Below are 15,332 nucleotides of genomic sequence, written 5' to 3' on the forward strand. Positions count from 1 at the left end.
TGAATACATAATCAACAACATATACACAACATAAATACAAGTGAGATACGTTATGTCGCTAACCTTTTAAATTGCTAACTATACTAACTTATCAATACAGTGTATTAAAAATGTCAACACGATATATTGAAATGTCAACAAAGTTACCTATTGACATTCTTAATAGATAGACAAATAATTAGCAACTTAAGAAAATTAGCAATCGATCACAACCCCAACATTAATTATCCAAACAGATGGACAAATAACAATATTTAATTTTCTCTATTTTAAATACTACTCCCTCCGTCCCGGATAATTCCTCCCAGTTTTCCATTTCGGTCCGTCCCACATAATTTGTCTCACTTCACTTTTACCATTTTTTGGTAGTGGACCCCATATTCCACTAACTCATTCCTACTCACATTTTATTATAAAATAAAACTAATATATAGAGGTATGACCCACTTCCACTAACTTTTTCAACCCACTTTTCATTACAATTCTTATAACCCGTACCCGGTCAAAGTGACCCGAATTATCCGGGACGGAGGGAGTATACTCCATAAGCAAAGAAGAATTTATCTAACTCCAAAATTTCATCTTAAGGCAAATATGTGCACCAATATTATTAGTACTAGTATATTTTAGGTAATAAACACCCTTACCCTCAAGTTAGTCAAGTCAAAACATTAATTAAATTAAAATATGAATAAAATTGGTGGCACCAATGTAGAATATGCTCCTCCCATCACCTCTATAAATACCACACCACCTTCACCATTTGAGAGCACACCAAACTTGCTTAATAGTGAAGACTATCCCTTCTCTAGATATGGCAGATATGAATGAAACCAAGTTCCCATTGCCCGTGGATTCCGAGCACAAGGCGAAAGTCCTCAAAATCACCTCCTTCGCGCAGCCCCACATGCGATCCTTCCACCTCGCCTGGATCTCCTTCTTCACCTGCTTCGTCTCCACCTTCGCCGCCGCGCCCCTCGTCCCCATCATCCGCGACAACATCAACCTCAGCCGCGCCGACATCGGCAACGCCGGCGTCGCCTCCGTCTCGGGCAGCATCTTCTCCCGCCTCATGATGGGCGTCGTCTGCGACCTCATCGGGCCCCGCTACGGCTGCGCCGTCCTCAACCTCCTCGCCGCCCCCGTCGTCTTCTCCACCGTCTTCGTCTCCTCCCCCGCCGGCTACGTCGCCGTCCGCTTCATGACCGGCTTCTCCCTCGCCACCTTCGTCTCCTGCCAGTACTGGACCAGCGTCATGTTCAACAGCTCCATCATCGGCACCGTCAACGGCGTCGCCGGCGGCTGGGGCGACATGGGCGGCGGCGTCGCCCAGCTCCTCATGCCATTTCTATTCCACCTCATCAAAATCTCCGGCGCCACCCCCTTCACCGCCTGGCGCATCGCCTTCATGATCCCCGGGTGGTTCCACGTCATCATCGGGGTCATGGTCCTCACCATGGGCCAAGATCTGCCGGACGGCAACCTTAGCACTCTTCAGAAGCGAGGCGATGTCGCTAAAGACAAATTCTCTAAGGTCGTCAAATTCTGGTTCATCTCATAATATTTTTTTTTTAAAATTCAAACATAAGTCCCAACTATACTAATTTTTTTTTTTTTTTTTTAAATTTCGGGTGCAGGTATTGACTCATGCGGTCACAAATTATAGAACATGGGTTTTCTTCATGCTCTATGGCTTCTCCATGGGAGTTGAGCTTTGCATTAACAATGTCATTGCAGAGTACTTCTACGACAGGTCAGTAGGTAGAATATGAGATTCATTAATTTATTAAAAAAATATTATGTGAGACATACTAAAAAGGAAATTGTTTTGTTACAGGTTTAACCTGAAGCTACACACCGCGGGCGTAATCGCGGCCACGTTCGGGATGGCGAATTTCTTCGCGCGGCCGTTTGGGGGGTACGCCTCGGACGTCGCGTCGAAGAGGTTCGGGATGAGGGGGAGGCTGTGGATCCTATGGATATTCCAAACCCTAGGAGCGGTTTTCTGCATCTGGCTCGGCCGGTCCAACTCGCTCGCGATGGCGATCGCGTCCATGATCCTCTTCTCCATCGGGGCGCAGGCCGCCTGCGGGGCCACCTACGGCATCATCCCCTTCGTGTCCCGGAGATCGCTGGGGCTGATCTCCGGGCTCACCGGGGCCGTGTTGCTTTTGTCTTTTTTATTATATACTAATACCATGTTATTTTTAAATCTCGTGTTAATTGTTAGTACAATTTAATTTCTTTCTCCAGCAATCATAACATTCACAATTTTTTGATTCTATGCTCTTGTGTGTGTTGAATGTGGATGGATTGTATATGGATCAAAATGTTGGCTTCGTTCTTCATAGTTTCGAAGTGATCATTTGTGGAAATAAATCCCAAATTCAATCCTAAGTTAGTAAGTAGTGGACTATTAATTAATTTTAATGATGTTTTGATCTATGCATACTATTTAAATTATGAAACCGATATATAATTATATGGCTAAATGAAGGAAATTGCGGAGCTAAAATATGTTAGATACAATTGTTACTAATTAAGTTTTAATTGACAGCTGTTAATTAGTTACTTCTAATCACTGTATATACTTATTTGTTAAGTACTTGTTATGAGTATATATGGCGATTAGGTTGGTCATTCCAAAGTAGGACTCACAAATTCAATAATCTTTAATTAGTTAATAAATTTATGGTAAAATTCGTTGATGTACTTTTTCTGGTCTGGCTGCAACTGACTAATTAGGCGATTGATGACCTAACATGTATAAAATTGTTTCTATGTTATTGATTACTCCCTAGACAAATAAATGGTTGATTTCACAAATATTAGCATAAAAGTAGACAGCTTAATGGTTGATTTTCCATTCTCATTTCGACTATATATTAATTAATCTAGCTAGCCTACACACATACATTTATGGAGTGATAAGAACCAAAAAGTCAGTGTATATTAATTAACCAAAAATAAAGAGCTGCCTATCAATTGTTCAACTATAGCCAGCTAAGATAAGTAATCAAGAATAGAGTAAAATATCGATTATAAGTCAACTAAAATTTCTCCATATAAAAATTCATTCTATTCTTCTGCTTCAATTTATGTCGAGTTTCTTTTATTGTTACGATCCAATATAGAACTATACAATTATAGAAAATGCAACATGGTAATTGAAGATCACATAATAATAATTGTCAAGGTTACCAACCAATTACTATTAATTATATATATTTAATTGTATGTATTTCAATTTATGAGCGCCTGTGCATGTATGTAAATGCACTAAGTTTATCATGAGGATTAATTAGTTCATGGTTCCCACTAGCATCATGCCATGTTTGATGAAGATTAAAGAATTACTACTTAAACTATGTATAATAGCAAGTGGCACTCAAATTTAATCAGATACAAGTACAACAAACATGTTACGCCTAATAAGATATCAGCTGTTCCACATTAATTATGTGACCACGAAATGTGATAACCTTTCATTTCACAACCGTACTTATGCCATATTTTATGCGCCGGAATATAATTTTCATATAATAGTAGTAATATAAATACGTCAATGAAATTAGGTGCACAACTGCACATGCATCTCTCTAATTTCCACGTCAGAAGCTTTGACTTTATTCGTAATTATCGTGATTTCTGATTCTATGATACGACGTCGCACGGCAGAGTATGCTACTAAAACACGGATTTGGATCTCCTGGTCTGACAAAATGCACAGCATGCAGGGGATGCTGTGCACATCATCACCATTGATTTGTAAATAAAAGAAAATTGTATAACTTCATAAAAGCAAATTGAGGGTGATGATGTGCACGGCATCCTCTGCTGTGCATTTTGCCATAGCAGGGGATTCAAGTCCCTAAAACACATGTATAAAAACAAACAATAAACATAAATTATTCGAGATAGAAAAATAAATGATTAATCTGGTTGCTCATGAATTGTATTAGTATTAATTTCTAATTTATGGAATTCATGAAATTAAGCATTATCAGTGTATATCAATCGATTTAGTGATGATCACAATTCTGTAGCTGAGATTCAGGCCAAAATTAGTTTATCTCATTTAAATAATAATAATAATAGTATAATAAAAACCGATTTGTTATTAATAATAATGACAAATTTACTAGAGGCCGGATTAGCACCTAATATAATAGTAATAGTACTACTTGACAGTACATGTGTAGTCAACTCTTCAATTAAATTTGCCTCGATCCACAAATATTGGCGAAGTTTCCTCTCAATTTAATTAAATTTGACCAGTTGCAGTTAATCTTACAAAAAACAAAACCCTTGGGTCATATAAATAGAATAAAAAATATTTATCGAATTAACAATTCGAAGGTCGTATAAACAGATACAGATGCAACAAGGTAATTACAACTTATGTTTCCTTTAATTAATTATCGAAGTGCGAAGTGAGGTTCAAACACTTGAGCTCGATCAAGTGGCCATTTTCATCAATTGATAAATGACTGTATTTTAATTCCTCTTACTTTTTTCCTAAGTGTCATACTCCCTTCGTTCCATAGTAATAAAGTCATTTCATTTTCTGCACTTGTTTTGGAAAAATGAAAATAAATAGTTAAAATGGAGAAAGAGTAAAGTAAGAGAGAGAATAATGTAGAGAAGAGTCTTATCTACAATATCTCTGTGCGCAAAATGAAATGTCTCTATTATTGTGGAACGGATGGAGTATTACACAGTAGTATCATATGTAGACAAGTTAATTTCGAACAATTTAGATCCAATATTAAGATGTTGCACACATACTAATTCTCAAAACTTAAATATTGCATGTGGTAGAAGAGATGAAAATGGTTGAGGTTACATTGTCCATATTGTACATAATTAGATCAAATTTGACCTTTTCACATCGAACTAATTCTACCTCAAAATATTTCAATCCTCGTCCATCTTGTTATGCACATTAAAATATCTGTCATTTTTTTTGTGTTATTAATATTAGTACATCTCACTAATGTGATGTTTCATGCAAGATTCAACACTGACACTTATGTGTTTTATATTTATGTACACCATATGTTAATTGCAATTTGCAAGTGGTGATTGAATATATAGAATATACAAATCCATTAACATTATCTGACCAACAACTATGATGAAAATTGATAACCTTTCAATTTTCATCCGTACTTCTGACGTGTTTTTGTACGACTATTTTTTTCTTAAGACAAAATATCGTCAAATCTATATCAGCTGCACATGGGTTTAATTGTGCTTTTGGAAATTTTAAGATTTTTTTAACTTATAATAAGGTCATCCTAGATCTCTTGTCTGCCACGGTCAACTCCCGAACACATCAGATTTAGTATTTAATTAATTTATTTTGTTTATACAAAGCATAAAGCTCTTGTCTTTGATATGTTGCCACGCATCTTGTATATAGATATGTACGTTGAAATTGAAAAAGCTGAATTTTACGTACAACATTTAAGACTATTAGTTCTTGATTTGTGGAAAAATAGGTGACATCAAGTCTTAAGAGAAAAGGTAATTGGTGGAACTTTTGGTGGCACGCGTGAATTGTGTAAATTTAAATCCTCCATGCTTATCAAGAAACAGATCATGCTTATCACAATATTGAAGAATTCCATGTATATGTTGATTTTATATGCCAAATATATAAAACGTAAGGACTCGTTTGATAACGTAGGACTCGTTTGATAAGAAAGATGAGATATAAGAAGATTTGTAAAGTAAGATAAGAAAAACGGGTTTTGTGTCAAGATAAGTTTATATTAAAGTTTTTCATTGTTGTTTGGTAGATAAGAAATGAGGTAGAAATACTATCCGGCCAAATTTGTGATATACATATCCTTATATTTTGAGAAAAAAATATAGGCTTTATTGTGCCATAGAGGATAACATAAACTTACATGATAGATTAATTATGACAAACACTTAAAAATAATCTTTTAAGTATCTATATTTATTTATTACCAACTTATCAAACAGATCCATAATATTGGAAATTATCTAACCAGACAGAAATTATACTGCGAATATCAATTGGGCCTACCTAAAATTGAAATATACTAAATGGGCCGGGCCTACTTTGCAAGTAAATGGTCCAGTGGGCCCGAATAAATCCACTTGTAACTGGGAAAAAGAAGCTGACAAGTCCATAAATTTAGGAGTGATGTGTTAACCCTTCAACAAATGACATCCTCTAGCTTGATGATAAACCCAAGGCATGAATCCAATTTAACCACTAAATATACTTTATATCACCCACAATAAATATCAAATCCAACAAACTCTTCCTAGCAATTGGTACAGTTCAATTAACTCAAACAGGACACCAATTTATTCTCACACTTATGGCTACATAAAAAGCCATCAAGAAAACACAAACAAACACTTTAATATATATCTATAAATTAAACCACCAACATGGAGTATATATATATCTATAAATTAAACCACCAACATGGAGTATATTCAAAACGTTCTGAATATGATATTGCAAAACAAAATAATTTGGCATGAATTTGAGAGGGGGGCAGGTTAAATTTTAATGAAATAGTTTTAATTGTGGACCTAGGCTAACTGAAAATATAGGTTTTCATTAAATGTGATTCATTCCTGTGGGTTTTCTGTGAAAATATAGGTGTCTCACATTGAAAGACGCCACTTAACTGATAATTATGTTGCACCCTGTAAAAAAGGAGTAGTAGTATTGTATTTAATGGAGTAGAATTTAATGAAATTAAAATCTTTTCAATGTCTGTTTGTACGTACATCTTATTAAAATCATCACATGTCCTCTTAAAATTTTAGCTCTTTTGGTGGTAATCTTTGTTATCTGAATAAATCAATTTTATATGGTTGGTCTTATTCTTTCGAAAGAATGCATGTGAGATTTGATCCTCCTCTATAAAATCGTACGGATACTAAAAATAAAAAGCCAGATTACCGAGAGCACCGGTGCTCACCAAATTCGGATCGAACCGGAATTCAAATTAAAATGGCAAGCAAACGTTCCTCGCGAATTTACAAGCACGTCTCAGTGCTCGTTATTTTGCGAGCAACATACTAACGAGTAAAAATTGATCATTAATGTCATTTATGGAGCATTTTTATTAAAACATGGATTAGTGTGGTGGACAGGAGAGGTAAAGACATTAAAGAGAAGCACATGGTGGAAAAGGTATAAATAGAATTTAACTGAATCTGGGATGAGAAACAAAGAGGAAGCAGAAAAGGGGCCCCTTGTCCACAAAATCTACCAAATTCGAGTACTATAAATAAGAAGTAGGAAGTAGAAATTATTAGTAACTTAATTTCTTTGCCAGAAATTCACGAGCATTCTCACCTTCTACGCTAAAACGCATGTATCTGTCGAATGCGAATTGAATCAGTACTTAATAAAAAAAAAAAGAATTTACATATATTACAAAAGGAATTAAATCTGTTTTTATTAACGTTGATTTGTACTTTGCTCAACATTAATGATTTGTATATACTACTTCAACATGAATCTATATTTTATATACTAGCACGGATTTGTATATTACTTCAACATGAATCTATATTTTGTTTTAAATTTATAGCACTTGTATTTTTAATATATTAACAAATTAAATAAATTTAAATGCAAAAAAATATTAATACGCAAATTATCGTTGTATTGCAGGATGGAAAATAGAATACAACGAGATGGAAAAATAATTCGAAAAAACAAAAAAAAAATAAAAAAAAATGAGAGGGCCTTCGATCGGCCCTTCCTCCACAATGGAGTGCCGATAGAAGGGCCCTTCTCATCGGCATAGGCCGATATATCGGCCATTTGGGGGAGAGGGGTGGGGGGCGGTCGAAGGCCCCTCCGTTGCTATGGTGGGGCTGTGAGGGCCGATGGGGAAGGCCCTCCCATCGGCCCTCCATTGCTAATGCTCTTAATGGTCTAATGTAATTTAATGCGCTTATATACAATAGAATACAATACACCGCCCCTTAATTAAAAATAGAAACTATCTCTATTTTAGTTCTTCCGTTAAAAATAAAAATTTTCATAATCCACTAACACTACACACAATAATTTTTTATTTCTTTCTTATTCTACCAATTATTCTATCCATTACTTTACCAATTATGCATTAAAATCTGTGTATTTTTAAAAAACGGAGGTACTAATAACATTTATTCACTTAAAAAAACTACATGCAGAGAAGGTGAGAGAGACATCAACCTATCTATAGTACTCACTTGAATACATATACAATACACTCATCTTCTCTTGGCAATATCCTATTTAAGCAATCCTATTTCATCTCATTTCCCACAAACCATAAACCACCAAACATCTCTCACCCCTTTCAAAATAGGAGCATCTTTTTCTTTAAAGTGATCAAACAATGTCTACAAATTCAATAATCTTCATGTCTCTCCTTGTCCTTCTCCTCTCAACTCCAACAATGGCGAGGCACTTGCCAGCACTGCGAAGCGCTCCCTCAACGACTCCATTCGCCAACCACAAACACCGAGCCTTTCACCGCCAGGCAGTGAAGAACTGCATGCCCAAAGGCTCCCGCCGCTCCTCTGCCCCCAGCCGATACGTCAACTATCACACCTTTGCCCCGTCCTCATCTAACTGCCCCGCCAAGCCGTAGCCCTTTTCACCGGAGCACGAATTAAGCATTCATGCTTTCTCTCTATTTATTATATTTGGTGCTTTTTTTTTATTTGTATAATGTCTATACTAGTCTAACTTTTAATTTATTTATTTTTGGCTGTGAAGTGAGAAGTTGTTGAGTTTTTGATTCAATAGTAGGGGACCCTGTTGCTATGTGTTTCTAATACTTTTATTTTTAATTTGACTTAGGTAGGGGCACGTTTGCTTCATCTTGGTGGAGATTATGATCGTACCATAATTAATTGTTTCACTTGTTTTTTTTTTCGGTCGTATTCTATTTTGATGAATATAGGTGATAAATTGCACGTACACTTAATTTGGTAAATTAAAGAGCTGTGGTTCATCTAGATAGAGTAGTACTAATTGACATTAATTTAGCATGTATTGGGCTTAGTTGGGCCTTGGTTGGGCCTTGGTGCATTCTGGACTAGGCTACTTTGAAGTTGCTGGCTAATTTTGTTATGGGCCTTCACAATGAGACAACTGAGGCCCAATATTAGAACTTAATGGGCCAGTATACCAATATCAATATTTTTTTTTTTGGGAAATTGGTCTTTAAAATCATGAACTTTGCCTAAAATTTGGTATTTCCCATAAACTTTGAAATTGGTACTCCCTCCGTCCCAAGGTATTAGACCAACTTTCCTTTTTGGAGTGTCCCACTATAAGTGACCTATTTCCATTTTTAGCAAAAAGCATCTATCTTATTTTATTCTCCACCTACTTTTTTCTCTCTTCTCTCCCCTACTTTTTCCCTCTCTCATACTTTACTCTTTCCACTTTAACTATTTAAATATCAATTCCTTAAATCATGTGCCCAAAAGAAGTGAGTCTAATACTCCGGGACGGAGGGAGTATATAATATCACGAACTTTGCATTTTATTTGGTATTTCCCACGGCATGTCTATTACTATATTTGACTAACTTACAAGGCTTTTTTTATCATACTTCACACAATTAAATCAACGTGATTTTCAACGTAACTTTTTATCATACATGTTATGAACTTAAAAAGTGGTTCAAAATATTATAAAACATATCACGGTTGCCTACGTTAAATAAGATTTTGATGAATATATCTTATTTGAGTGAGTTTGGGAAATACCAAATAAAATGCAAAGTTCGTGATATTATATACTCCCTCCGTCCCAAGGTATTAGACCAACTTTCCTTTTTGGGATGTCCCAACATATTAGACTCATTTCCTTTTTTAGCAAAAAGCATATATCTTATTTTATTCTCCACCTACTTTTTTCTCTCTTCTCTCCCCTACTTTTTCTCTCTCTCGTACTTTACACTCTCCACTTTAACTATTTAAATATCAATTCCTTAAATCATGTGCCCAAAAGAAGTAAGTCTAATACTCCGGGACGGAGGGAGTACCAATTTCAAAGTTCATGGGAAATACCAAATTTTAGGCAAAGTTCATGATTTTTGAGACCAATTTCTCTTTTTTTTTTTTTTTTGAACAAAATATACCAGTACTACAAAACAACATTAATAATCATTCGATGCTCGAAAATCGTAATTGATTGAAAAAATCTTACAAATTATTCCAACCTCATCAATGTATATATACATATGATGGCTGCCTTGTAGCTCAAACTTGTCACAATCACAAAAATTTGACCCACGGAAATTATTTATTTTTAGGGAGTTTCGCCACCGTCAAAAACATTAAAAAAAAAAAAATACTATACAATAATATAATATCTTCACCACTGCTAAAAAAAAAGATACGTATATATATAATACTCCCTCCGTCTCACTTTAGAAGTCCCGATTTACTATTTTTGGATGTCCCATTTTAGAAGTCTCAATTGAAATATTTCATAATTGGTAATAGGCCACACATTCCACTAATCTTTTTTCCACTCACATTTTATTATAAAACTAATATATAAAAGTAGGACCACATTCCATTATCTTTTTTCACCAATTTTTTTTATATTTCTTAAAATCCGTGCTGAACACAACCAGGACTCTTAAAGTGGGACGGAGGGAGTATATACCGAGAGGGAGAGGAGAGAGAAAGAATTTATCCTCATGCATTGTGTGCTGGCATTCTGGCTGCATGCCCCATTCATAGATACCCACAGTAGGAAATCTTGTAAACAATTAAAAACAATGGTATCTCATGATTTTGCTTCCCCTTTTTGTGAATTTAATTGCATTGAGTAGTGACCAAATATCCATATTTATTTGTCTCTTAATTCCACTATTTTCCAGTCTTCAGCTACACAATTACTGACATGCATCTGATTCAGGCCCCATCAATAAGCAAAAGTAAAAAACTATGAAAAGAGGAGATTTCCTACTAATAAATATTTATAATCACTTCTTCAAATAAAAATTAAAATGAATATATAATTGAATTTCAATTAATTAGATTAATAATTTTTTAACCCAACTAAGGTGAAAAAATTGTTTTATTTCATTTTATAGTAACTCTCTAATGTTAAGCATAAAAATTACAAAAAACAACAGCTAAGAAATATAACATGATTAGGAAATCTTTATAATAATACCCCTGACAATGACTAATAAAAGTAGCTCATGAAAACATGCTACATTTGTTGGACTTTTGTTGTTTTCGGACATAATTTAGCTAAAATAGCAATAATGCTTACTAGAATTCTTCTTCATCTAAAATTTTCAAAAAGTGGCAATGGTTCATGATTCCAAATGGTAGACAAACTTTTATGCTGTGTAACATCAGCCAAAAACAAAAACTTTAGATGAATCAAAACAAAACATAAGCTTAAGTGGAAGATAACAAGAGGCGTGATGCCCGGAATAAAAGAGGGTCAAAAAGATTCATTAAAATTTCAATCTTTAATAATCTTTTTATTTCAAATTTCCAATTCCGTTATTAAAATAGCATCTAATTAAGATTTTGTATGTGGGTCACTTTTTTTATCTGCTTCTTGTCTCTTTTTGCTCGACTTTTTTTTTCTTTTCATTTTTTGGCTCCATTATAATTGCCTCACTGTAGTTCTTACTCATATGAAAAACCCAGAACCCAGATCCAACCTTTGTGTATTTCACTTCAGATTTGCTGCAATTGCAGGGTTTCTTCTCCTAAAGAGCATTTGAGGTATCCGTTGCTTATTATTTTTGTGGGTTTAATCTTTTTCTTGCATCATAGTTTGTGTGTTTGGGAGCTATTTTGTTACTTGGTGCCAAGCTCTGATTTTTAATGGTGATGATTTAACTTGGTTGATTTAATTAGAAAAAGGTCTTAGCTTTGTTTATGTGCCTCTATTTCTGCAATATTTTAAGATACAAGAACTATTCCGGCTTCAATTGAACTGTTTATTACTCCTATATGTTAATGATTTTCAAGTCAAGATGAAATTTTTAATGCTATACAAATGGTTGCTTGCAACAGTGTTTCATCTTATGCAACTATTGGCTCTGATCACATGATAAGGCAGACTAAGCTTAGCTAAGGTCACTCGGTGTTGGGATGAAAGGCTAAAGATTAGTTTTTTGGAGGGTTTGATTCTTGAAAGTAATGGAAATGTGTTGAGTTTTGGGGTTGTGAGTGACAAACAAGGAACTTTAAAGTACCTTAGGATTTGGAGAGATGGAAGAGATACAATCTCAATCAGATAACTATAGGTCCTTTTTACTAATAATGTATTCATTTCCGTGTTCAGCGTATCAGCACTTCTAATGATGGTTACCCTGAAGAAGCTTGCAAGCACGGGATGCACTCTAATATTTACCATTTACCAGAGCAGTACGGAAGTGTTTGGCCTTTTCGATAGGATTTGTCTTCTCTCTAATGGAAACACATTGTTCTTTGGGGAAACACTTGCTTGTTTGCAGGTAATAAATCTGAATATATATATATATAAGGAGATGTTTAAGTGAGAATCATTCTTATCATGTAAAAGCAAGAACCATTTTCAATGCTTAGATCACGAAGATCTACTGTGGATGCATTTTCTCGATGGATGAATGCATCTCCTGGGTTCGAATCCCAGAGGCGGAAAAATTTTATTAGTAGTACTTTTTTAGTGCAGATAAATTAACGACGAATGCATTAACTTTATGCGTTCATTGTAGTGTTCTCACATTCGCATAATAAGAAAAAAAATTATTTTAACTAGCCCCTATATATGCATATAGGAGAAGGATCGAATGATAATGCTAAATACTGATGAAAATTTAAAATCATTTTTAGTCCTTTGATAGTGAATGTTTTGTGCTTATTCATGGATTTAATGCGCTTATTTATTCATCTTCTTACTGGCTGAATACGACACCCGAGTTTGAATTTCATTAGGAGGGAAAATGTTCATCTTTTGTTCATGTATTTTAACATTCTCATTTCTTACATAAAACCCAATTCTTACTGGATCTGTACCCTATATATTTATAGTATAGATAATTACAGTTTATGTACATATTCTACATAAAGTAGAACTGAATACGTTACCCTACAAATAAAGATGTTACTAAGCAACCTATTTTCTGGCAGATTTTACGAAAGTGAATATTTTGGTTGCTTCTTTTAATGTTATCAAGTTTTTTATTATGAGTCCATTTTAGCACCAGATTAGGAATAATTACTCCTTTTCTTATCTCTGCAGCATTTCTCAAATGCTGGATTTCCTTGCCCGATCATGCAAAGTCCTTCCGACCACTTTCTGAGAGCCATAAATACAGATTTTGATAGGATTATTGCAATGTGCAAAAACTGGCAGGTATTCTTCCTCTGCTCTTCACTGCACGACTGATCTTATAGCTTGATAAATTCTCAAATCAAATGTGTTATCCGATGATTAAGGTGACCGTTAGCAGTTGACTTGCTACTGGCGTTGCACCGTACTGTTAAATTTTGCTGTCTTCTTATTTACATTAAGGTGTGTTGTTATAACAGGACGACCATGGGGAGCTTTCATCGGTTAATATGGACACTGCTGTGGCGATACGCACTCTTGAAGCAACGTATAGATCATCCGCAGATGCTGCTGCTGTCGAGGCTATGATTTTGAAGCTCACTGACAAGGTGGAGTCATTATTAACATGAAGATTCTTTCTTTATAAGGACTCAGATTAGACTCGAATATTTTTGTCCTTTTTTGCTGTTCCATTTTAAGCACGTTGATGAACTTTTTTGCCCCGTCATTAATGAAATATTACCTTATAAGTTCATGTAATTATTCTAAATATTATTAGTACATGGACAGACCGTTCAAGCAAACATATAGTGTTACTTGGACAGTTTACGTGTAATTTGTGTTTGTCTAGTGATCTCCTAATTCGTGTTTTGCTACATCTGCAGGAAGGTCCGCTTCTCAAAAGCAAAGGCAGGGCAAGTTGTTGCACCAAAATTGCAATATTGACTTGGAGATCGTTGTTGATTATGTCGAGGGAGTGGAAGTATTATTGGCTTCGTCTAATTATATACATGTTTCTGGCGCTCTGTATTGGCACGGTATTCTCTGGTCTGGGGCACTCATTATCTTCAGTCGTGGTAAGTTGTAATATTCCGGCAAATAGTTCAATTTGTTCCATCCTAATTGAAAATGGGTGTGATACGATGTTCTACGTAGTACTTATGTGCTTCTTTTGTATTGCAGACTAGAGTTGGAGCTATATTTCTATTCGTATCATTTACATCGCTTCTGAGCATAGCTGGTGTCCCTGCACAGCTCAAAGACATCAAGGTAATCAAACTACATAGAGTGATAGATTCGATTGACATTGTATACGATTGAGTGTTTGAAGGATTAGTCAGAAACTAGACGTGCTGACCTCCTTATCACGCAGATATTCATCTGCGAAGAGGCAAACCAGCACTCTGGGACGTTGGCCTTTCTAGTCGGACAGTTTTTCTCAAGCATCCCGTTCTTGTTTCTCCTCTCCGTCTCATCGAGTTTGGTCTTCTATTTCCTAGTCGGGCTGAGGGACGATTTCAGCTTGTTGATGTACTTTTCCCTGAACTTCTTCACGTGCCTTATAGTTAACGAGGGACTGGTGTTACTCGTTGCTTCAATCTGTCGAAACACATTCTGGAGCATCATAGTATTGGTGAATATACACGTAAATAGAAGTTATGGATAGATTCGAACTGAATCTGTATATTTTTGTTTTCTGTTTTGGGATGTGCAGATATTATTCTTGGACAAACGTTTGAGAAATGGGATTTTCTTGAAATATATACACTTTAATTTTTATTGAAAAATACTAGTACTACAAAGTTCTTGTAAGAAGTGAAAAATACATATTCTATGAAAAAGAATATCAGAAACATTATTCATCTATTCATCATTAAATATTTCATTTGACTTTAACCGTATTTGGTAAACTAAGGTCTACACTTGACTAATTCATTTTATTTAGATTTTTTAGACATTAATAGTAGTACTAAGTAGTACTAAATAAAAGTGAATGTACACAATTAATTGTTTTCACCCATTGTGTAAAAATTCATGTTGATTCCAAATATGACAACTAATAAGGGACTAATTGGCATTACATGGTACCATTCTTATCACACTTACCATGGCAAATTTGCTATATATCCACAGACAAATTTAAGGTACAAGTACCCTACTCTACTGTACAATGTGGTCCATTTTACATCATCTAATTTATCTAGGAATTTAGGAATACAAAATCTCACGTAATACCTAAATATTGCAT

General features: G+C 34.9%; 2 protein-coding genes across 2 annotated transcripts; both read left to right on the forward strand.

The window, feature by feature from the left end:
• The first annotated feature begins 789 nt into the window (after positions 1-789).
• LOC125221506 (high affinity nitrate transporter 2.4-like) lies at positions 790-2,651 on the forward strand. The gene is made up of 4 exons (XM_048123625.1): positions 790-1,534; positions 1,638-1,753; positions 1,838-2,164; positions 2,633-2,651. Exons 1-4 carry the CDS (start codon positions 815-817, stop codon positions 2,649-2,651), a joined length of 1,182 nt encoding a protein of 393 aa, XP_047979582.1. The 5' UTR covers positions 790-814.
• A 9,672-nt stretch (positions 2,652-12,323) lies between these two features.
• LOC125221507 (ABC transporter G family member 3-like) lies at positions 12,324-14,750 on the forward strand (the record flags this gene model as incomplete). Its single annotated transcript, XM_048123626.1, has 6 exons — positions 12,324-12,506; positions 13,274-13,387; positions 13,564-13,692; positions 13,969-14,160; positions 14,267-14,353; positions 14,457-14,750. Coding segments are annotated over 6 exons (999 nt in total), but the record flags the coding sequence as incomplete, so codon positions are not given.
• Positions 14,751-15,332: the final 582 nt, after the last annotated feature.

Source organism: Salvia hispanica, chromosome 4, assembly GCF_023119035.1.
Source record: "Salvia hispanica cultivar TCC Black 2014 chromosome 4, UniMelb_Shisp_WGS_1.0, whole genome shotgun sequence".
In the NCBI taxonomy this organism is placed as follows: domain Eukaryota; kingdom Viridiplantae; phylum Streptophyta; class Magnoliopsida; order Lamiales; family Lamiaceae; genus Salvia; species Salvia hispanica.